Source organism: Opisthocomus hoazin, chromosome 5 (assembly GCF_030867145.1).
Source record: "Opisthocomus hoazin isolate bOpiHoa1 chromosome 5, bOpiHoa1.hap1, whole genome shotgun sequence".
NCBI classification, from domain to species: domain Eukaryota; kingdom Metazoa; phylum Chordata; class Aves; order Opisthocomiformes; family Opisthocomidae; genus Opisthocomus; species Opisthocomus hoazin.
Window position 1 is genome coordinate 58,673,516 of NC_134418.1, and position 22,002 is coordinate 58,695,517.

Below are 22,002 nucleotides of genomic sequence, written 5' to 3' on the forward strand. Positions count from 1 at the left end.
TACCTGCCTGACCAGGATTCTGACCTGGTTCATAAATGAAGTAAAAATCGCACAAATCCAAATGGAACATTCATTTAATCAACTATGCTTTAAGAATAAGCAAGAAAAAAATCACCACCACCAAAAAAAAAACACCAGACCCCACCCCAAAATGCTACAAACCATAAGCTAAGCTAAGGTCATGGAGTGGCTGCTTGAAATGAGCTCTTTCAATTCCGTGTTGAGCTGTGTGAGGAATAAAGTCATCTGCATCCAAAGAAAAGCAAACCAACTGCTTTCTGATCCGCTCACAGCTGAGCAGGCATACAGGGAATCTAGGCTTGAAAGTTCTTAGATACTCTTGTGTTTTGTGCTGTCACAACATTTGGAAGGTACGTGGGCAAGTCACTTCTGCAATTGCGAGAGTCTTCAAAGTCTGAGCACTTCTCTACATTGCGAAATATGATGGGAGTGGATTGCACAGCTGTTTTCCACCTGCTGTACAGCTTCAGCTGGAGGAACAGCTAGACAAAGTGCAACCAAGCCATAGTGTGAAACATCTCCAGTCCACGGAGGTGATCGAGGCCCCTCGGCACATGAAGCAGGGAGGCTGGCTACCCCTACAAGAGTAGCTTGGCCACTCCTGGCCCTGCGCTCCTTCCACCGAGCCATTTAAGAACTTTTTGCTTTCATTCCTGGGTTTGGGCTGTGAAAGAAGGGATTAGACTAGCAAGGGCACACAGGAATGCTACGGTGTAGTTTGGAAACCATACTTCGGGTTGTTCCCTTGGAGCTGACCCTTCTGCTACTTTGCAGATGAACAGACTCCATTTTTATAAAAGAAATTCACAGCAACAGTGGAAGCGCTGCTTTATGAGAAACTACTTTTTAAATGAGATATTCATGATGTTTGTTTCGGTTTTACACGCCTCTGTAATTTTATGGGAAAGAGGAGGTGGAAGTCTGAGGCCACATAAAATCTCATGGCTGGCAGAAGCCAATACTGGAAGTACCTGTTGCAGTCCTGTCACAGCTCTTCCTCGTTCCTCCCACTTCACCGCACTGTTCGGAGCTCTCAGGGAGTTTGCTGCATCTAAGGGATTTGTGACCTCGCACTGCTCCTGCTCTCAATGCTCCACGCGCTGCTGTTTTTGATTTCTCCCCTCACGTCGTGCCGGTGCTTGAGCAGTGGCGCGGGCAGGGGGACAGTGCGAGCGCCCCTCACCGCTTTGGCGGGAAAGCGGTCGCGGCCCCCTCGCTCGCTGCCGGGGGCGCCCATGGCGGGCCGCGCTCAGCCGCCGACGGCGGGGCACAGCTGCTCTCCAGCCGAGGGAACGTCCTCGGCAGCGCCATCTTCCCTTTTCCCCCGACAGCGGGGCCGAGCAGCCATTAACGGGCGGCGGGAGGAGGCGCCCGGTCGCCCCACCCCCAGCGGCCGCTAACGGCCCGAGGCGCCGCCTGTTTGGACGCTGTCTGTCCATCCGTCTGTCCATCCGTCTGTCCGTCGGTTTGTTGTCCCGCGGCAGCGCCTCCGCCCGCCATGGCGGTGAGGCGGCCGTGGCGTGGGGCCGCCGCTCCACCCGGGCCGCCCGTCCGCTCCTCCCGGCGGCCATGCCGGCAGTCCGGGGGGCGGGCGGGCGCCGCCATGAGCCGAGCCGCCCCGCTGCTGGCGCTGCTGGTGGCGGCTGCGGGCCTGGCTGGCGCCTCGGCCGCGGGCGGCCCGGAGGTGCGCAGCCTGCGGGGGAGCTGGCGGCTGGGCAACGGGAACGGCTCGGTGGTGCTCCGAGGGGAGGTGCCGGGCTGCGTGCACACCGCCCTGCACCGCCGGGGCTTCATCCAGGTACGGTAGGCCGGCACGCACGGCGGGGAGAGCCCGGCAGGCCGCGGCCGTGTGGCGGCCCGAGGAGAGGCCTCGCCCCAGCTGCGCCGCTCCCGGGTGGGCAGCCTGCCGCAGAGGAGAAACACCAGCCCCCCCGGCTGCCCCCCCGTGTGAGGTCTGCAGAAGCACGCTTAGAGGCAGCCCCCTCGGCCCCCGGGAGCTGCCTCAGCCGCGGCAGGTTCTGCCAGCATCGCTAGCGCAGCAGCCAGGCTTCATTGCCTTAGTCCCTGCAGCAGCAAAGGGTTTGGTGGCTGCGGTATCCTTAGGTGGGTAACTGGAAGTCACTCACGGCAGAGCAGGCCCAGGCTGGGCCAGGAATACAAGTGCAGTGTGTTGAGATTACGTGGTTTGGACACGGAACCAAGGTGCCGACACCAGGTATCTACAATATCACCACAGCGTGTAAGTCATGTTTACCTACAGCATTTCCTCAAAAGAATGAAAAGCTGAACCCACCCTGTTTAAATTTGACCTGTTGATGCAAGAAGTCGAGGGATTTGGGGCATTTCAGTCCATTGAAGATCCCTTTTAACGCTTGCAGAGCACATCAGAATAGTTGAGACTGTCAACTCCCATGCTGCAAAAGGGAAGTATATTCTGGAACATGGGTATAAAACTTAGATTTAAAAGACTAGTTCCTGCCTTAACACTTTTAAGAAGCTTTGCTGCTGCTGTGTACTATTGCCTCTTCTAGTTTTCAGGTTTATGAAAACATAGTGACCACTTTATGGGACAAATTATCAAAACTGCAGTTGTGGATTGGTAGCAGAGTTTACCCTGATAACAGCGTAAGCTGCTTGTCACTCAGGCCTGGCCAGAAACATGTTACTGACTGGGTCATCATTAAAATAAGATGCCTTTTTGAAAGGAAATACATAGAAAGTGAAATATGTACCTGGAACAAGGAAAAGACAGAAAACATAGTGAAGTTAGCAAAATTATCTAAAAATTGATAAATGCACTTCTGTACTAGGAAACCTGAAGTACTGTCATACATTGTCTGAGTATATCAGACATATCTATATATTGTGTTTATTGTGGGCCCAATGTTGCATTTCTTGTACAGCAGTTATTTAAAAAATATATTCTGGATGCATGCATTTTATATTTTCTGTTCTTTAATTTTTATTCTTCAGATTATTATTCTGCTCCACTCTGACTAAAGTTAGAGAGGTATAAGGAGAAAGTGACACCACTTCAGACAGGATAATTTTAGCATTGTTCTGCATTGGTGTAGCTTGGGAATCCCAGTACTGATAATGGGTGCTGAGGAGTATCATTACCAGGTAAAAGAAATAGTCAACGATGGAAAAATAAATACAGTACGAAGGGATAAGCTGAGCCGTGAAAGTGGGTTGTTTCAACATCTGTGTGCTAAGTGACATGACATTTTGCACATAGGCAATTGAGGTTTCAAAATGGCTTTCCTAAAGTTTTAGAAAGTGCGGTGGGCAGGTAGACTACATATGGAGGATCAGTGAAGAGAACTGTGCCAGTTTCTCTCATGCACAAGTGCGTAAGAAACTGAACATCTGAGATGTTTGGCTGTGCTGGGAGGCGTTGCTGTAAGAAGTGTGAATAATCATTCAGGAGAAACTGTGACCAGTGCGCTGACTCAGGCACGCAAGATAATGACGTAATGGAAGACTCACATTTAACTACTCACATTAAGTACTCTTACGAAGTGAGAAAATGTGATTGCTAATTTAGCTGCATTGCTGTAAAATGACTTGTAACTTTAGCCATTTTAAGCAGCAGTATGATGTTTGGAAATGAGGCTGCGATCGTGAACTCTCATGTGCCTGGGCAGAATCCCAAGCCTTCACAGAGGTGGGAAAGCTTAGTCAGCCTGCTGGCCAGCAGCTTGGGTCTTGCTAATAGGTAGATGGGTGCTTGGCTAATTAAATGCATGATGGTTGGTTGTGGACGCTTAGGACATGTTTATGTGAATACAAGTATGAACTTGCTCCAAACATGTGCTGGTATGGCTGGTTATGAACCCACTGTAGTCTGGAAACAGTTGCTAAGTTGGTGGTGTTAGAATTAGTATGCTCTGCCCAGGAGCCGAGTTAACTGAAATGCTTCACTAGTGTGGTTGCTTGACCACGAGACTGGACCCAGCTGGTGTCTGGCTAGTTCCAAGCTCAGAAGGAATTAACTTGTTTCTATGTATAGGCATGTGCAGGTAACTTACGATCAATTTAAGCCTATTCTTACTCAGGTTAGCAAAGCCCAGTTTACAGAAATAAGTGTTGACACAAGTATTTGCACCAGGATAACTAAACTGTTTTAAAATTACAGTTTTGTTTAAAAGATAGAATGGAGAGCGTACCAAATTACGGGAGCAGCCTTAGCAGATTTCAAATCTATCACAGTATTAAATGTAATCAATCACTGCCACCACAGTTGTAGCATTCTTCAAAGCAGCAAACCTGGGCTGTTTAGAGGGAGTCAGCGGCGTAATTCTTTACTGCAACGCGTGGCTTCATGCTGCAAAGCATGGCTCAGCTGTTTGTCCTGAGCTTTCTTCATTGTGGTGAAAATGCTTATGACCAAATGGTTTCAAATGCAGCTGCCTAAAATCATATTCCTGTATTCCTGTTTATACAAAAGCATGCATACAGCCTGAATTTTAGAGGCATAGACCATAAAGGTTGCTCGGTTTCTTCGGTGCTCATTATTTCTGGAAATCAGCCCTTTTTGGTGTTGTGTCAAGTGTAGAGTTAGGAGTTTAATTATAATTGCCTAAATACAAAAGCTTTGGTCTTCAGTATTTTTTCATTTGCTCCTTTCACTCTTTGCCGTGGAGTGTAGGATTTTTATTCATCCCACTGCAAATGTCACTAGACCAGCAGTCCAAAAGCTTACTGCTTGTAATCAAAAGCAAAGATTGGTCTGAAAAGCTGTACCAGGAAACAGGAGAACAAAGCTGGTGGGAACTAAATTATTCTGGATGGCAAGACCCATATGCTTAGCGACCTAGTGAAATCTATGTGCTGTTTTCTGTGTGACTTGCAAATGGCAAATAGCACTGCATCCTTTGCTTCTGTGTCCTTGGGAATGTTTCATGGGTTAGCGACCAAAACAGAAATTTAAAACAAAATTTGGGAGGGCCTGCTCCAACAATGTAGCTGAGTGGGCATCTCACAAATGAGGGGAAGGAGGGCAGCAAGAATAAGCTGCTGGATATTAAGCCTGCAAAATGTGGCTTTGATTGCAAGAGAAGGCTGCAAGCGACTTATTTGTCAGTATGTGGTTCATTTCAAATTTAGGTCGATGCGCAGACTGTTTTTGCCCAGGGATGCTCTAGCTGATTGCACATCTATAGCCTTACTTTAATCTGCTGTGCGGGTTATACATTTGATTTGAAATATATCTCTCTGACACTGAGGGTTTGTTACTCAACTGTCTGGATCCTCTTAGCATTTGTTCTAGAGATGTCTTTACTCTTTGGCTTATAAAATATACATTGGATGAACACATCTTTTTGAATGCACCAAATGCACGCATCTTAGAAAATGCTCTTGGGGGAGATACTTTTGAGTTTCCTAGCGAAATATGATTTTCTTCTGTGTTCAGCCAACGTAGTTCAAATGCTGGATTAACTATGATAAAAGCTCAAAGGGCAGGAGGTAGCATCAGAGTATGTGTTCAGCTGGGTTGTTTTAATAACATTTCATTAGGACTCCGTAGCTCTTACTACTATTTACATGTAAAATTTAAAAAAGGCATGACAAACGCACTTAAACGAGGGTAATAGTCACTTGAATAAAGTTAGTGCAAAGCTTGGCCATAAGCACAGACATTTTACAAGCTTGCAGCAAATCTGTTGCTAGCCGTACATTTCTGGAAAAAGAAGATTTGCTGAAACCATTTTGTGTGAAGATTTAGTTTTTACCTACTGTCAGCGTAGTATTTTCTTTCAGGCGCAGTTCTGATAAGCAATATGTATCAGCAGGTAACTTGTGCATTAAATCTTTGTGCTAGAAATAGTTGTCCTCTAGCATGTACTGTCCAAGTACTGCATGATGCCATTTCTGCTGGCAGGTGACTCCTATAAAATTTCAGTTCTGATGAATATGGCTATTGTAGCTGGATTTTCTCATCTGCCAGCTGTTTGCATTCATACAGAAAGGCTATTTTGTCTTATTAGCTGTCACTTTAATTTGGCAAGAACTATTATGGGGGGTCTGCAACTGTGATGCTAATACAGGGGCTGGATAACATTGTAGATTCTGCCCCGTTACACAACAAGCGCATGCACTTGACACGGAAGGTTACAGTGGTCTTGTTCATACTTCGATATTAAAATGTATTAGAAGAGACAGAAGCCTATGCATCTCAAGTGATATTTCTGCAGTTCTGTAAAGTAGCGTGTATTTTTTGTAGCTTGTCCTGCATTTGTATAAAATATGCTGTTGCGTATTTTCTGACACTTCATCATGACTTAGATTTTTTTCAGAGCAAGCCAGGTAACAATTGCATTGGGTATCATGTGGTTCTAACAGGATAAATGGCATTCACTGATGGAATAATTGATTAATATAAATAAATTATTTTCCCTTAGAAACATATGTGCTCTGCTGAGTTGTGTGAACATATGTGGAAGTGTTCAAAAGCCTTAGTGAAACTTAGGATGAATATCGAAGGGCACTCAAGTTTATCTTTCGAAAGCTTGTGAAGTTAAAATAGGTAAAAGTTATAGTAGCCTGTTAAATACAGCAGAGTATTCAAAGAATATGAAGCAATGGGTATTAATACCTTGTTAATTAACTCTTTAGTAGTATTTGGCTCAGTGTTCAGCTGTAACACATCTTGAGCATAAGGTGACATTCCGTTTTCTGCTTTGTTAGAGGAACTACTGAAAATGAATTACTTTAGGATAAACTTCCAAAACCCAGGTTTCAGGAACATGATCCATTCATCACTACTGTTAGTTCAGCTTGGCTTCAGGCTGTGAATACATGAAACTGGGGTTGCTGAAGATTGTGTAAATGTCCTGACCGATGTCGCCTGAGATATCAGGGAGTGCATGGATATAGTATCGTAACCATTTAGCTTCCAGTCTGAAGTTGGCATTAAACTGTAAATCATGAAACATCATTTGCAAATTTTATTTTGGTAATCTGTTAAATCAGCGGGATTTTCTTATGGTGTACTTTATAAAATACCAGCAGAGTTGATTTACGAGAGAAGAGCATGCAAAGCAGTTTCAAATTAGATCATAATGAAAGTAGGACAAGGCAAAGGAATCTGTTTTTTGTTCCCTTTAGTACATGTCATTTTACTGCACGCTGATCTTCTGCTTGGATCCCGCTGCCTCTGCCCGGTGCCATTGAGGTGTCTGTGCCGCGCTCCCGGGACCCCGGGTTGCGTGGGGGCCTGAAGCCGGCCCTGCATGGGGCCGGGGCGAGCCTGGCACAGCTCGCTCGCTTGGGCTTTGGGCCTCACTTCTTATGTGTTCCTGTCTCATCCGTTTCTTAGCTGATACGGCTGTAGCTTTTCAGTGTCCCCTTAAAGTCAGTGCGAGGAGGAGCTTCCATCTAGCTGCTTGGCAGCGCTTGCAGTTGAGTGCTGGCAGTGGTTTTGAAGTCCTGCTGATGTCCTGTTATCCCAACTGGAAACTGCTTCCTTTTGATGCGCTGTAGCAGGGCTTTTTACCGCATCTTAGCGGGTGATTTGCTTACGGCAGTGAAGGTGGGAGCAGAGAACAAACAGGCAGCGAGCTTGAGTGGTTCAGAAATTTTCCCCAAATTGCAGGGAGCAGGAAAATGCAAGGCTGTAGTGTTTGGTGGGGTCTAAAAATAGTTGTCATTGACTCCACCCCTCTATGACTTTCTTCCAGGAACACGTTGAGCTAATGAATGTGGAGTATGTTTAATACATGTGCGGTCTATTTCCTACCATCTTTGAAATTCTCCCAGTGCCCTTAAGAGTTTTAGATTTGTCTTATTTTCATCCAGTTTTCTGCAATAAACCTTTAATTTTAATGTGAGCTGATTTAGTGTGGGATGAAATTCTGTTTCAGATAAATAAAAATAATTTGACTTCTATAGGTACATCTTCCAGCACTCAAAACAGTTGCATTTAATAATTAAAAAGTCAATAATCTCGCAAGTGTATTGAAGAAGTCGTTTTCCTTTCTTACAGGACTTTGTTGTGGTTATGCATTTTTCCTGAACCTTGATAATTGCCTTAAAAGCGTCGCTTGAACATTGCCACATAACTGATTTTAGAACAAGCAATATTTGTCATGCTTAAAATGACTAACCAGTATTAGCATTTAACAGCTTTTCTGTGTGATATGTAAGCTGTTTTACTAGTTAGGTGGCAATGATATCAGTAAGCTGGTAAGTTTTACGTAAAGGTATACAGAACTAGGAGCTTCCCATCCACCAAAAAGGTGGATGCCTGCGAGGGAGCAACGGTATTCATACGGGTCAGAAGGGGATAATTAGCACCTTCTGTGATACATATTTTACCAGTCAGTGCATTTCTTGAAGTTTGAAGGCTTTAGACAGAAGAAGGAAGCCCCTTCAGGAAAAAGTATCTGCAGTATGCTCTGAGGAGATTTAAACAAGAAGCTCTGTTTGTAAACTGCTGTAAGAGCCCATCTGATGGTGTAGTTTCTGCCTCTGATGAAACATTTCTACATTTCTCTCTGCTGCTAGACAACCAGTTTTGTGTTCTCCAGATGTCAGGTCTTTCTTCTTTAACATCTCAGTAGCCGTGCTTTCATGGAGAAACAGTGCAGGTTTCTTTTATGCAGGGTCTTGATCTTTGGTGGGGCACTGATGTTGATCGTCTGCACTAATCAAATTGGTTTTGGCTTTACAGTCTGCTGTTGCTAGTGCATTTGCAACTTGCTTCTTATGTGTTTTGTTAAATATTTGACACATACACAAGTGGCAATAATTGAAATTTAACATGTACATTTTCCAAAACATAACCTAAAATACAATGTTAAAACAAGATAGTCGTTTAAAATGTACTTTTTAAGGATACATTGTGAGTTTTCATGGTCTCTGACATTTGACACTTGCCTTTCGTTGTCTCAATAGAGTAATCTTAACGGAGTTTCTTTTATGAGCCTAAATTTTGCATTTTAATATGCATTTATTAGTCTTAAATTTTGCATCTTAAGAAAAGTATGAGATATATTCCCCAAGCATTTTGCATATAAAAGTAATGGTATGGATATCTTAATTCAGTAATTTTTCTGGTAAGCTCATGACAACTTAACTTTTAGAGAATACACTGTATTGCCAATACAGAGGTCACAGATTTACTGAGGTTAACAAGACCTTTCCTTCTTGACTCTTATTCCCGTGTAGTAAGAAATTTGATTGATCGAGCATAGCATGTTGAGGCAAGGCGACAACTTCCTCTCTGTGTGAGCTCAAGGAATGATATTTATATTACTGTGGGACTCCAGAAGAGATAATTCTGCTGAGAACAGTCACTTAGATGTTACAGTTTTGCTCTGCTGTGTAAATAGGTTTGTGTTTATACTGCAGAGCCTGGCCCTATTAGTTGTGAAACAAATATGAGATATGAAACAATATTTCTGAGAAGATTTAAATCCACAAGTGTCACTAGTATCTATACAGACTCCTGAAATGGGTAGAAAAAATGAGATTCGTTGAGAAGGAAAAAAAAGCTAAGCAGATTTTCTTCAGTGTGAATCTGGGTATTCCGGGCAGAGAGTTAGCTGTGCTGGTACTGTAGAAGACTCGTATCAAAGGGAACCTTAATGCAGCTATGCTCTCTCTTAGCTGGGTTTGAGTCACGAAGTCCAGAAGAGATTGATCTTCGTCTTGGGAAAGCAGTTCAGCTGTGCAGCTGCTGAAGAGGATTGAACTGAGCTGTCAGTCACTGACCTGGGTACCTGCACTCTGAACTGGCTGTCACGAGGATGTAACACCATACCTTTCTGCTGCGTTTTTATCCGGTGCAAGGCGGTGGGTTGTCAGGTCCACATAACTGATTCCTTCAGCCTAGGTTAGGAACGTTGTGACCCACCATAAGGTAATAAATACAGCATGAAGCCAAAAAGGTTGAGGACATAGCTGAGACCAACTGTGCCTTTATTCTTCCTGGGTCATGTGACTAAAGGGAAAAGAACACATTCAGTATAAATGCAGCATTATTCTCAAAAGTGGTCGTTTAATTTTATACAACAAACTAAATTGTGTTGCTTCTCCTCTTTCTCCCTGCCTTCAAATATAACAATTTGGTTTAGCCTTATCACATCAAGACTAGTTGATGAGGACGAGAACCAGCTGGAGTATTTGCAGTTATTTTAAACTGCAGAGATTTGCTCACTGCTGTCCCTAGAGGCCTAAAATGTCATTTCTTTGCCTCTTAAAATCCTGTTAGTCTTACTTTCTCCATCATTATGAGGGTGATCAAGTTTCTGTTCCTCTCATAAGTCACAAGCTGTCCTGATTTTTTTTTCATTTTCAGCCCAGTCATTTCTTATGTAAAAACAAATCTTGCTGCCTCTAGTTTGAGTATGAATGGATTTAGCAAGCAGGTTTTGACCTATATAAGTAAAGTCAAATATTACCAAAGCGTTGCTTTCACATACATTTCAAAGGTGAAAAGGAGTATCAGGACTGACTAAATAAGGTGGATTTTGCATTTGCAGACTGCCTGAAGCAAGAAATGCCCATCTAATGGATATTATGATGCATTTCATATGATAACACTATTACTAAATAAGTCTTGTAATTTTCTTCTTGTTGGTCTGTTATTAGGATCCATACTACAGATTTAATGATGTGATGTACAGGTGGATCTCACTGGATAACTGGACTTACAGCAGGACTTTCAAAACTCATTTTGATGTCAGGTATGCAGTAAAGATATGTCTAAAATAGTTCTGTGCCATCTTTCATGTAGAATTGCTGGTTAATCCATTAGCTCAAAATATGCTTAATACTTTTGTATTTTTTATTATTTATTTGTATTAATAAAATTGTGCAATAATGTGCAGCTGCAAAGTTGTTGCTAAAGAACACTTCAGTAGTTGCTTTTTCCTGTTTTTTTTTTAAATTCTTAAAAATTACTTATGAATTACCAGCTAAGGGAGAACAATACTTAGGGTAATTGGAAGCTAGCACATCTGATATCTGGTGGGTATGTGAACATGCTGTGTTGCAGACTTGAGCCACTTCAGCTGTCATGTTAATTTAACTATTTAAAGATATAATGTAGCCACACTAAGTCAAACATTTTTGGAGGTAGTTGAGACAACTGCTGCTAAAGATATGACATACATTTTTGTGTTGTCTGTCTCCTGTGTGTAGGTATTCTAACAGTTTTTTATGCATATGTTATTTTCTGTAGAAAGTGGCAGAAAGTGAATTTGGTTTTCGAGGGAGTGGATACAGTAGCACAGATCCTGATCAACAATATCACCCTCGGGAGAACAGACAACATGTTCAACAGATATGTAAGTAATGTGTTTATTTCTGAGGGTGCTTCTGTTTTTTCTTCAAAGCCCTTTTGTGCTGAGCACTTTCAGTGCATTCAAGTACACATAAAAATAGGTCTTTGGGTGCAGAAAGTATTGGACCTGCGGACTGCATGTGTAATCAGATAACTGTTAGAAAGAGAAGTGTATTTACCTTTTCAGTAGCAGCAGGGTCAGATTTGGAGGTGAACGTGTCTCGTTTTAAATAAGTGGACCCATGCAAGAGGATCAATTCAGCTAATAGTGTAAGTCTTGCTTCTTGGGATCTGTCACAGCTCCAAGAAAACATAAGCCTTAATCTGTTGTATTAGCTGTAAATCTGCTTACTAATTGACATTTGAATGGTTTACCTGTGAATACAGAAAAGAAAATGCACATGTTGCAAAGCCTTTGTAAGTGTTCCATGCCTTTTTTTTTTTATATATAGGGTTTTTGATTGTTAGTATTAGGCTTTTGATAACTTGTCTTGCGTTTTTGGGCCTAGCCAATGTCAGGATGAGAGTACTCATCATGGAGAGACCTTGAGAGCTGCAAAAACATTCAATCGAATTTTATAGCTTTAAAATACAAAATTAATCTGGATACTAGCATAAGGGACAATCCTTACTTTTCTCTTAAAAGAATCAAAAGAAGAAAAGTTAAAGGAAGAACATTAGTGGAAAAACTGAATTACAAAGGAACTCTGGTGTCTTCATATCTCAATGTTTATGATTCTGACGGGTTTTATTGCAAAGGTACTGGCCTGAGACATGAGAGCTAGATTCTGCTGCCTGGGTCTGTGTGACCTGGGACAAATCACTTAGTTTCTCTGTGACTTAGTTTTACCATCTGTAAAACAAGAAATTTCATAGAGCTTTTATGTAATTGTAATTATTTACTATTTGGAGAGTATCTAAAGGATTGCCAGTAACAGGCTCTGTAGAATTGGGAAGTGATATTATTTTTCCCTTATTTCTGCAACTTCATTCTGTCCCAGATTGTAACAGTTCATGAAATGGCCTTCACTGTAAAACCAGTCTGAACTGTATTAGATTGAGTCTAGGATTACTGCGAACCAGACTTCTTGCTTTGTTCACCTGTTCCCACATGACGACTATGTCTGCAGGAAGGACTCGAAAGCTCTTTATGGGGGATGCTATTTGCTTTGTAATTTTCTGCTGTATGCTGCAGACGTAAGTGATGCTAGCTGGGCTGCTCACAAGTTGGAAAAAATTGCCAGGACTTGGCTTGTCACAAATGAACACTGTGAAGAAGAGGTGAGTGTTAGCCATTGGAACCATATTATCTTGATAGCACAGGAGAATTCTGAAACGGAACATTTGTCCTCCTGTCCAGCCATACTGAAGAGGATTTTGTAAGCCAGAGAGGAAGTCCCCAAGTGCTTTATTTAGTGCTGGCATTGAATATTATCTGTACGTTTGGGGGATGAGAGGGCAGGTGGCTTGAAATACAGCTTTGCAGCATTCACACAAAAGGCAGCCCAGTGGTTTGTGGTAGGTAAGCTGGCAGCACAGTGGGAGTTGGAAGGACTCCTGCACAGACCAGCTTTCTGAGTTGGAACAAGGTGTCTTTCGAAAGATGCAGATGAGTTCTGAGTGAGGAAGGTGGGTAAAGATGCTCTTGCCGTCCTTATCCTTCAAGCACTTCTGCATGCAAGCAGAGTACTGCAGCCTGCAATGGGGGCTCAGTATGGGGAAAGTGGTTAGCCCAGAAACATCTCCTTGTATCTGGAATGTTACTGTGTATTTTTCTCAGCTTAAGAAGTAGCTTTACTTTTCCTTCAAAACCAGAGCCTGTTGGGACTGTAGTTCAAATGCCTTGGAGTAATATATGTATGGTATTAAAATCCCAGTGTAACACTGATTATAAATCTCATAAATAAATGTCAGCGTTGTGATGATTCTGTTCTGTTTTCTTGACCTAGAGCTTTGATATTACCAGCATGATCAAGGAGGTCAATTTTGTTGAAGTCCGTTTCTTGTCAGCCGTTTCATATGCAGCAGAGCAGAGCAGATGTCACAAAGCATACCGCATCCCCCCGGCGTGCCCTCCACCTGTGCAGAAAGGAGAGTGCCATGCTAATTTCATCAGAAAGGTAGGGGCAGAATTGTCTATCTCTGGCTTCAGGCTTGGAAAGAGAAATGCACCACGTGCTGTCCTTACAGATGTATTCTGAAACCTGCAATGTCATCTGATAAGTAGGGCATATTTTTCATTGCAGCTTCCTCCTCCTGTCCCCCTCAAAACCTGTAATCTAGCATGTTGATACTACAAGAGGCATAAGAGGGCCAGGCTTCATATCTAGGTGATAAGAATGTTTGAAGTGCTGTTTGCATCAAGGAATCAGCAAGGAGACTTGCTGCTAAGAGAGCAGGATAGCACTGGGAAATGTGTAATCATTAGGTTTTGATCCACTGGGTGGGTTTAGCAACAGTATGCTGACAATAGAGTTCACTGTTGCAAATGCCAGTGTATATTGCCAAGGCTGTAAAAATCTCAGCCAAACAGCTTTGTGAGTGTTTTCTGTTGCTCATGTGCTATGCTATTTATATTGGGCAGCTCTGGCATGTCCCAAGAAGTGTTATCTTAGAGGACCTTTTCTCATCTTATGATGGTATTTTGAAGTGTGACTTACAAGTATGCATTCAGTGAAAACAACAATGTAATATACAATGAACGAAGCTCAGAAACTCTGATTTAAGACATGGCTTCGCTGCTGTTAAAACTTACTCCAGGCAAACTATCATTTGAGTAGCATCTCATATATTTCTGATAGCTTTGCAGCAGCTAGAGACAATGGCTAGCTATTCTTATTTTGGAATTTCCCTTTTGGGGCATTTTTGCATGTTTGTCTCCACTTAAATGCATTTCTTATTAATAACTTTTAATCTTTTCAATAAAGTCCATTTAGAGCCTCCTCAAAAAAATGGCTGATAATCTAAACCTAGATGTGATTTCCTTTAAAATTTGTTAATGGAAAGATGGACCCTGCATTGTCCTGGGAAGATCCTTCAGGATTAAGATATTGTCTTTATTATGACTTGCTGCTACTTTTATTTTCACTACATTTTCGAAAGTTGGTCAGTTCTTCTGAGTCCACTGTGTTTCTTAGAAATCAGTGCAGGGAGGAGCTTGGAAGGAAGAAGGCCCTTAAACAGCTGTAGATTTATTTATAGAACAAAAATGGCCAGGAATGATTCTGTGCTTTACTGAACTATACCTTTAAATTTGCAAGAAAGTACCTTAGTGCTTTTCCTCAAAGGAGTTTGCCTGTACTTGGAAGCTGCTCCAGACATTTTCAGAAACATTTTTAGTTCCAAGTATATGGCAACAACAGCAGCAATGTCAGCGATGTCACATTTAAGAGCAAACAGACGTACTAGGACATTGCTAAAGTAAGCTGGCTCCTTACCATCTTAAAGTAACAGAGAGCTGTTTACATGTTTGAGGTTCAGGATTAAGTGCAGTAAACGTATCTAAATCTTAATAGGAATCTCTGGCAAAACACAAGCCTTTCACTGGTAATGTGATACAAGCATATTGTTATTAGGACATACTATTTCTAATAGCGGTCTCTGCGATGTTAGTGAAACCTGATTGTGAAATCTGTCAGTGATTCATTTGTTTATTTTTTATAAAGGGAAAATTACTTTCAATCTACTTGTTTTCTAAGAATGTGTTGTCCCCGTTTTTACACTTGAAATAGGTACTGTGCTCGCTTCCTGGAAGGCTCTTTTGCAACTTGATAGGCAGGCTGACTCCAGCGATGCAAGGGATAGGCCAGACTTGTGCAGTGTGGTTTGCCAAAATTAGTATGCCTCGGCTGTAAGTTATTAGTCTCTAAATTTAGAACTGTAGGTCACTGTACAAGACTTTAAGGAGATCTATTGTATTTGCTTTGGGGGCTGGGGCTGTGTGAAGCTTGGAGGGCAGCTGAGTAGATGTCTTCACGGAATTTGTTAACTAGAGGTCTGACCAGGTTTGAAAATAGCTAAATGGAAAGCAATGTAGGTACTTCTCTGCCTGACGAGCATTTTATAATTCTGACAGTTATTCTGATGTTAGAACCAGAACTAAGCTATTTCTCAACCATGGTTTTGTTCCCTTTGTTTTTGTATGAGAACCATAAAAAGGGGAGGAACAGTGAACATGACTGAACTACACAAATGCACCAGACATAAGCATCTCTTTCCTTGTACTAATCTGTGGAGTTACAACAAAAAATAGGGGATAAAATATTTCAGATATACCCACAGTTTGTAATTTGTTATTGTTCTTGTAGAATACTTTAACATTTGTAACCATCAGTTTTCTGCTTACTTTGTCTTTTAGGTATACAATTAAATACTGACATTACAAACTAAGATAATTCAGAGCTGGATTGAGAGTAACCTGCTGGCTTGTTTTTTTGATCTTTACTGTTTTTTTTTAAGTGGTGGGTTAGGTGGTGTTTTGCTCTCTCACTAATATAAAATTTTGCTATACATAGATCTGTAATACAAAATTGTATTTTTGAATATAATACAGGTAGTAGCAGCAGAGTTCCAGTCAAGAAATAAGAGAAAAAATACTGTAGGCTCTTCTGGGTTTATGGAAATTGGAAAAATTATTTCAGTACAGGGCAATATTTTATTTCTATATAACACATGATTTTTATTTCTGGCACAGCATCAACGTCTGTGTGAAAAACAGGCAATTGTAACATAATCATTCTGTATTCCAGGAGCAGTGTTCGTTTAGTTGGGACTGGGGCCCTTCTTTTCCCACTCAAGGAATCTGGAAAGATGTTAGGATTGAGGCCTATAACCATTATCATCTGATTTACTTTTCTGTGACTTCTTTCTTTGGTAAGTTGTGTTACTACTTTTTATTGTTGTTTTGCCTTTGGAATACAAACTATTGTTAAGCTCAGTTAACTATCAGTTTAGGAAAGGTTCTGTTGTTGTTATGACTTTGTGTCTAGTTCTTACCACAGCACACACTTTTAGGTCTTGAAAACAGTACGTCAGTGCAAACAACAGTGATTAAAAATGTTAGAATTGCGAATCTGTTTTTGCTTGAAGTTTCACAAATAACTGCAGAAATATATGTAGTGTAGCTGAGGTTAGGTCCCGTTCTCCTGTTTTTAGAAATTTCTTTTTTATTGGCATGTGTTTTCACTGAGACTCCCAATAAATATGTCTCACTTTTGTCTCACCTCCATTTAAAACAAAGGCAAAGCAGCTACAGGAATTTGGTTTTGTGTTGGGAAGACAAATGCACAGTGAGCAGAGTTCCAAGAGCGCTGAGTTTTCAGGACACAACATAAAGTCTGAGACAGACAAGCAGTCGTGCTATGCAAGAATAATTTGTTAAGGCTGCAATTTGAGAGGATAGCCTCTTGCATTCCTGCTACCTAACTTACCGAACCGGTTTCTTCCCTTGCCGTGGTCTTTGATTTTCCTCTCGTTTGTCCTGAAGATCATTGCAGCTGAGCAAAAGTAGTTAATTTTCTCGTGAAACTTTCTGTGAAAGGTAATATGCCCCATTGTAGACCACCTGCATGGTTTCTTTCACTGCCTGTTGAGCCCAGTCTTCAGTGGAGTAAAGGCTAGCACATTAGTCCTGTGCACTGGGTTGAATTTCAGCCCTTGGGAATAGAGTTGTTGTATATGAATAAAAGAGGAAGACGTTACTCCCTGGCTGCTTTTAAAGCTTCCTGAAATAGCTGCAGGTCTTAGCTAGAATTAACGTGACTGGAATTTCCATGGAAAGCCCCAGCACAGACTCTGTGCTCCCTAAAATTTAGTTACAGTAAAAATGTTTTCTGGTCCCACAACATTCCCACAACTCCACCTTCTGGCGGGTAAAGTCTTGCTCCAGATAAGCAGAAGAAGCAAACCTCTTTCATTCATCAGAGAGTGGTTTGGAAGCAGAGCCAGAGTTTATTAGTATTCAAACATAATAACATTTAAAAAATAAAGAGTAAATGAGCAACTTGAATTTAAGCTGCCTATGCAGTTATGTTGCTCATCAGATTTGGTGTCACAGCCTTTTGACCACTGAGTCTGTAAAAGATTCATTGTTCTTTATTTCTGTGCCTAGATGTCACAGTTCATGCAGTTAAGAGTGGGCTGGAATTTCCATATGCCTTTGGAGGGGAGGGAAAACACACTGCAATGGCTGACCCTTGTGGGGTGGGGTGGATGTTTAACCCCTTCAACATTTCTAAAAATTGATCTTCCTTGGGTCATGCTGCAGGTAATATAAATTTGGGAACACATTCATTGCTCTTCATTCTACAAAAGACAGTGAAAATCACACCAGGGCTGAATGTAATTCTTTGCTTTTGGAGGGACCTGTCTTTTTCTTCTGGAGGAAGGAGAGCTAGAATATATATGTGAAAAAAGAAAGTGATGAGTAGTTTGTATACAAAATGTGTCTTAGTTCTGGTTTTCCTTATTTTCTGTTTCATTTGCTTTTGCTTAGAAACTCATCTGTAATATCTGAAGTATAGGATTAGTCAGACTATGATAGTAGAAAGGTAATTTAATTGCTGAAGTTAATGGAATATTTACACATTAATCTTTAGTACCCTTGACCCTGGCTTTCGTTACTCAGTAGGTTCTGTAAAGGAGAGGACTGTCTGAGGTAACTGTAGAGAGATCTCAGGGAAGTCATTAACTTGTTTCCTCTGCTACACTTCAGTGGCAGAAGGGACATAAAGAGACAGCCCGTCAAGTCTAGACACAGTGGGCCCAATTCATCCCCAGTGTAACTCCATTCATTTTGTCCAGTGACTCTGGGATGAATTCAGCTCATTTTCTATTAATACTGTTTTTGTTTCATCAACAAAAGTGATTGTACTGCCTTGTGATTACGATCTTTCCCAAAGAGTACCATGTTCATATGAGTGCTGACTAAAAGCAAATATAATGTTAATGGGAGTTGGTGGGAAAAAATCCTTCCTGATGAAGTGACTGGTGGCATGGTCTCTGACTGTTGTACAGAACTCTGAAAAACTCCTGGATGGCTTTTGGATGAAAAATAGAGAGAGTTATAAAACATAGGTCATATTGCATAGTTCTCTTCTAAGCCAGCAAATGCAAACACGGATGTCAAATGTGCTAAACAAGAAGATTAACCTTGTAGGTCTGGTTCAAACACAGCCTGAAAATTGTGAAGTTTAATCTGAGGTGTTCTAATTGTTTCTTTGATGAGAGATTGTGTTAACTAATAGGTATATAAACACAATTTCTAAATTCCCGTTTTTTCTTCCCTTTCACTTAGTAAAGAGTGCTCAGCAGTGGAGTCTTGAAATCGAGTCTATTTTTGATGTAGTCAGCTCCAAGCCCATTGCAGGTCTTGTGACTGTGAACATTCCCAAATTGCAAACACAGCAAACATTCAGTGTGAAGCTTCAACCTGGAGAAGGCAGCATTGTGCTGCTTGTAAACATCAACAAGGTAAGGAGGTGTGTGTGGAACCCTAGCCAACTGCAAAATGTTTCCTCTGGTTTCCAATGTGCCTTTCTGTCTCCATGCCAGTTTTAGGTCTCCCCACCTCCTTACTGTGTTCCTGACTGTAAGAACAGTTCCGTACCCCTTACAGGATAGACCAGTTGTTTTCCTCTCTAAAAACTGATGTCTGTGGGGCAATGTAGCTTAGTGTCAAAAAGATGATTAAGCCTTTCCCTTGCTGCAAAACAAAAAGATCACATCATCACCAGCCACTGTTAAATGAGCTATTTAGGTAGATAGCCTTTGGATACCCTATATCACTTCACTTAACTGGCAGTAGGTATCTTGTCACCCATGCTATTATTTACTGGGCTGATCAGGACTAGCATATACTGCAATGTGCATGGTTCTCCCAGGAAAAGAGAGGAAACATACCTCAAACCTCTCAGTAGATACTCTTTCAGGTAAATAAAAGCAAAAGAGCCCTATAAATAACTTGTCTGTCAGTAAGATTGGTGGAAATTTTGTGGAGTTGTGTTTCCTTACATTGGCTTGTATTCCCTTGGGTAGACAACACTCAGGAGGAATTTTAGAGAGGTAAAGGATGCTCTAGTGAGGAGAGAGCTCAACTGAAAAATTATCAATTGGTATACACCCCAGTGATGGAACAGCAAATAATTGGTCTGCTTACCATCAGAGGGTGTTGGGAAACTATCTGGTGGCAGATTTACTTCACCAACATTATTTAACTTCTATAGAATTTGTTTATTTGTTTGTTTTTTTCAGAAACTGATTTTTATCACACAGGTATAATTAAGAAAAGATAAATAGGCTTGAGAGATGAAGAAAATCGGTGTGTCTGTTCTAGTTGACGAATAGGTAGGTGTCTTGAGATCGGCAGTGAGTCCAGTGTGGCAAAAAGAAGCAAGAACTTTGTCTTGGCTTCTTGCTCGGAGAGCAGGGCCCCAGTAGAACTGACAGTGCAGAACTGAAGCTGACAGCAGCCGGCCTAGGCGATGGGCAGGGTGGGAGCCCTGGCAGGCGCAGTGGCAGCCACTGCTGATGGTGTTCTCCAGTAGAGCCAGCAGCATAACGGGAGCTGCCCTCTGCTTCACTGCCACAGGGCACAGTTAGATTTCCGGGCAAGCGATGTGCTGTGAGCAGGAATTTGGGGCTTCTGGCAGTTAATAACGTATGAGGGTCTGCCCTCAAACCTTTGTATGTTTTACGGGTTCTACTGATTTCTCTGTTGCTGTGTAACTCTGTATTTGTTTCCCTGGTTTGATTACAGTATGCGTATATTCTCAAGTTCTCTTGTCAGTTGTTTGAGTGGAGAAAAAGCATGTGTTAAAGGCAAGCTAGGTATTTATGTTCTAGTATGCACCTCAGTGACTTTCATACTTATGTGCTTTGTTGTATTTTGACACGAAAGTATAAAAGCATACAAACATATGATTTTTGTTACTGTTGTCATCTGATATGCAAGTTGCCTGAGCATTAACAAATGTCCAGTTTCACTTAAAACAATCATTAGTCTCTGCTTAGCCTTTTCAGGAATTACATTAAGCAGGCACTGCAATATGAAACTTCAAAAATGATTTTGATTTATTTAATTGCCCCACCCCCAACCTCAGAAGAAATCTGTTGGTGGAGTATGACTGCAAGTTTGTGAGGAAGCACTTCCTTCAGAGTAGAGTCAACAATGTTTTATTTTTCTTTGTACTCAAAAGGCTTTGCTGCGTGAATTCACAGCAGCTGATTTTATGAGAAGCCCTGCAATGTGTTCTCATGTATCGAAGAGCCTAATGGAGCACTTACTCTGTATGACAGACTTGTGTGGGGCATGTTAAATAGTGAGACCTCACCAGAAATTTATTTCTGGTTGAGAGTTTATTGCAGATTATGTTGCAAAGTCAGTAGGTGTTTCAGCGGTGCCTATCCCCCAAGATGTGCAGCAGTCTTCCTGCAATTGCCACACAAAGTGCTGTGTTGCTAACATGACAGCATTTTGCTTATCAGCTAATGGTGAGCGTGGGGATGACATCATTAGTGGCCAATGAGACACTCCAGCCGTGCCGGGCGGCTGCGAACACTCCCTTGTTGTTGAGGCACACGCTGATTTTGTGCTTCCGTTTGTGTCCGTGCAACACAGAGATTAGTAATTCTGCACAAGCAGTTATGAAAATTCTGTATCAGGGAAGCTGAAATGTTGGTAGATACGTTCATGGTTGTGTCCAAGTACGGCCACAGCAAAACATATTGTCAAGCTGCTCTCTGGCCTCATTTTATGTGAAAAGACCGAGGCATTCCTTACGTGAAGCTGTTCAGTGCTGATCCCTCCATTGTTTGGCTGCATGCGTGGCTTTCTTGCCACGATTTTTGTGTTGTGCACTCAACTGGCAAATGTTGGCAATAGGATTGAACAGCAGAAGTAGGCTGCTGGAATGAAGATATAAGTATTACTCTGTGACTAGAAAAATTAGAAAATTAAATCATTCTGTCATCCTAGAGGTAGTTTTTTTATGTTTGTAAAAATTATGGAGTACTAATGACGTGATTAGGAAGCATAGAGAAAAAGCAGAAAACACTGAAAACAAAGAATGAAACAAAATTTGACTTAAAAGCTTGACATAAGTGAAGTAGTCAGTATGGTCACATATTACCAAAGTCGTAACTGAAAAGTGTCACCTCTGTATATTGAATGTTGTATGTGGTAGGTGAAAAGGTCAGTGAGAGGGAAGGGTATGATACAGAGGCTAATGAACAATGTCTGCTCCTGACACAGATATTTGATTTTTGGAGGAATATTCTGTCAATGTACTTCAGCTGAGGGTAGCAGCCAGATGTGCACATGCGTGTGTACGCGTGCTTATGGCCTGTTGTGGACACAATAGATAAAGTGACAGCCTGGACTTCAGTGGAAGAAATCATACTTCTCTCTTTAAGTAATTTTCACCTCAGAGCTGCAGCTGGAGAGAACCCATTTACCATGGCTCAGCTATAGCACATAAACTAACTAGACTTGTGGTAATTTACTCAAAGGTCTCTGAGCCCCTAGGTGTGTGCTGTGCCTCTTTCTATACATACTGGTCTGACTTTGTCTTGTACGTTCAAGAGTTCTACAGTGGAGGCTTGGTGGCCAAATGGGCATGGAAAGCAAACTGGATACAACATGACAACAACTTTCGTCATGGAGACGGGATACCAGATTGAGAAATTTTCAAAGG

At 41.7% G+C, this 22,002-nt stretch overlaps 1 protein-coding gene across 13 annotated transcripts in view; it reads left to right on the forward strand.

Annotated features, from left to right (window-relative positions):
• The first annotated feature begins 1,519 nt into the window (after positions 1–1,519).
• Positions 1,520–22,002, forward strand: part of MANBA (mannosidase beta) — a 57,877-nt gene continuing 37,394 nt past the window's right edge. For all 13 annotated transcript variants that reach the window (XR_012764051.1, XR_012764056.1, XR_012764057.1 and 10 more), the window contains exons 1-7: positions 1,520–1,819; positions 10,618–10,712; positions 11,210–11,315; positions 13,261–13,431; positions 16,060–16,183; positions 18,606–18,781; positions 21,891–22,001. Coding sequence is in view for 1 of the 13 variants with exons in the window: in XM_075421444.1 (XP_075277559.1) it covers positions 1,520–1,819; positions 10,618–10,712; positions 11,210–11,315; positions 13,261–13,431; positions 16,060–16,183; positions 18,606–18,781; positions 21,891–22,001 (1,083 nt within the window). In the remaining 12 variants the exon portion in view is untranslated. The remainder of the gene's footprint in view (positions 1,820–10,617; positions 10,713–11,209; positions 11,316–13,260; positions 13,432–16,059; positions 16,184–18,605; positions 18,782–21,890; position 22,002) is intronic.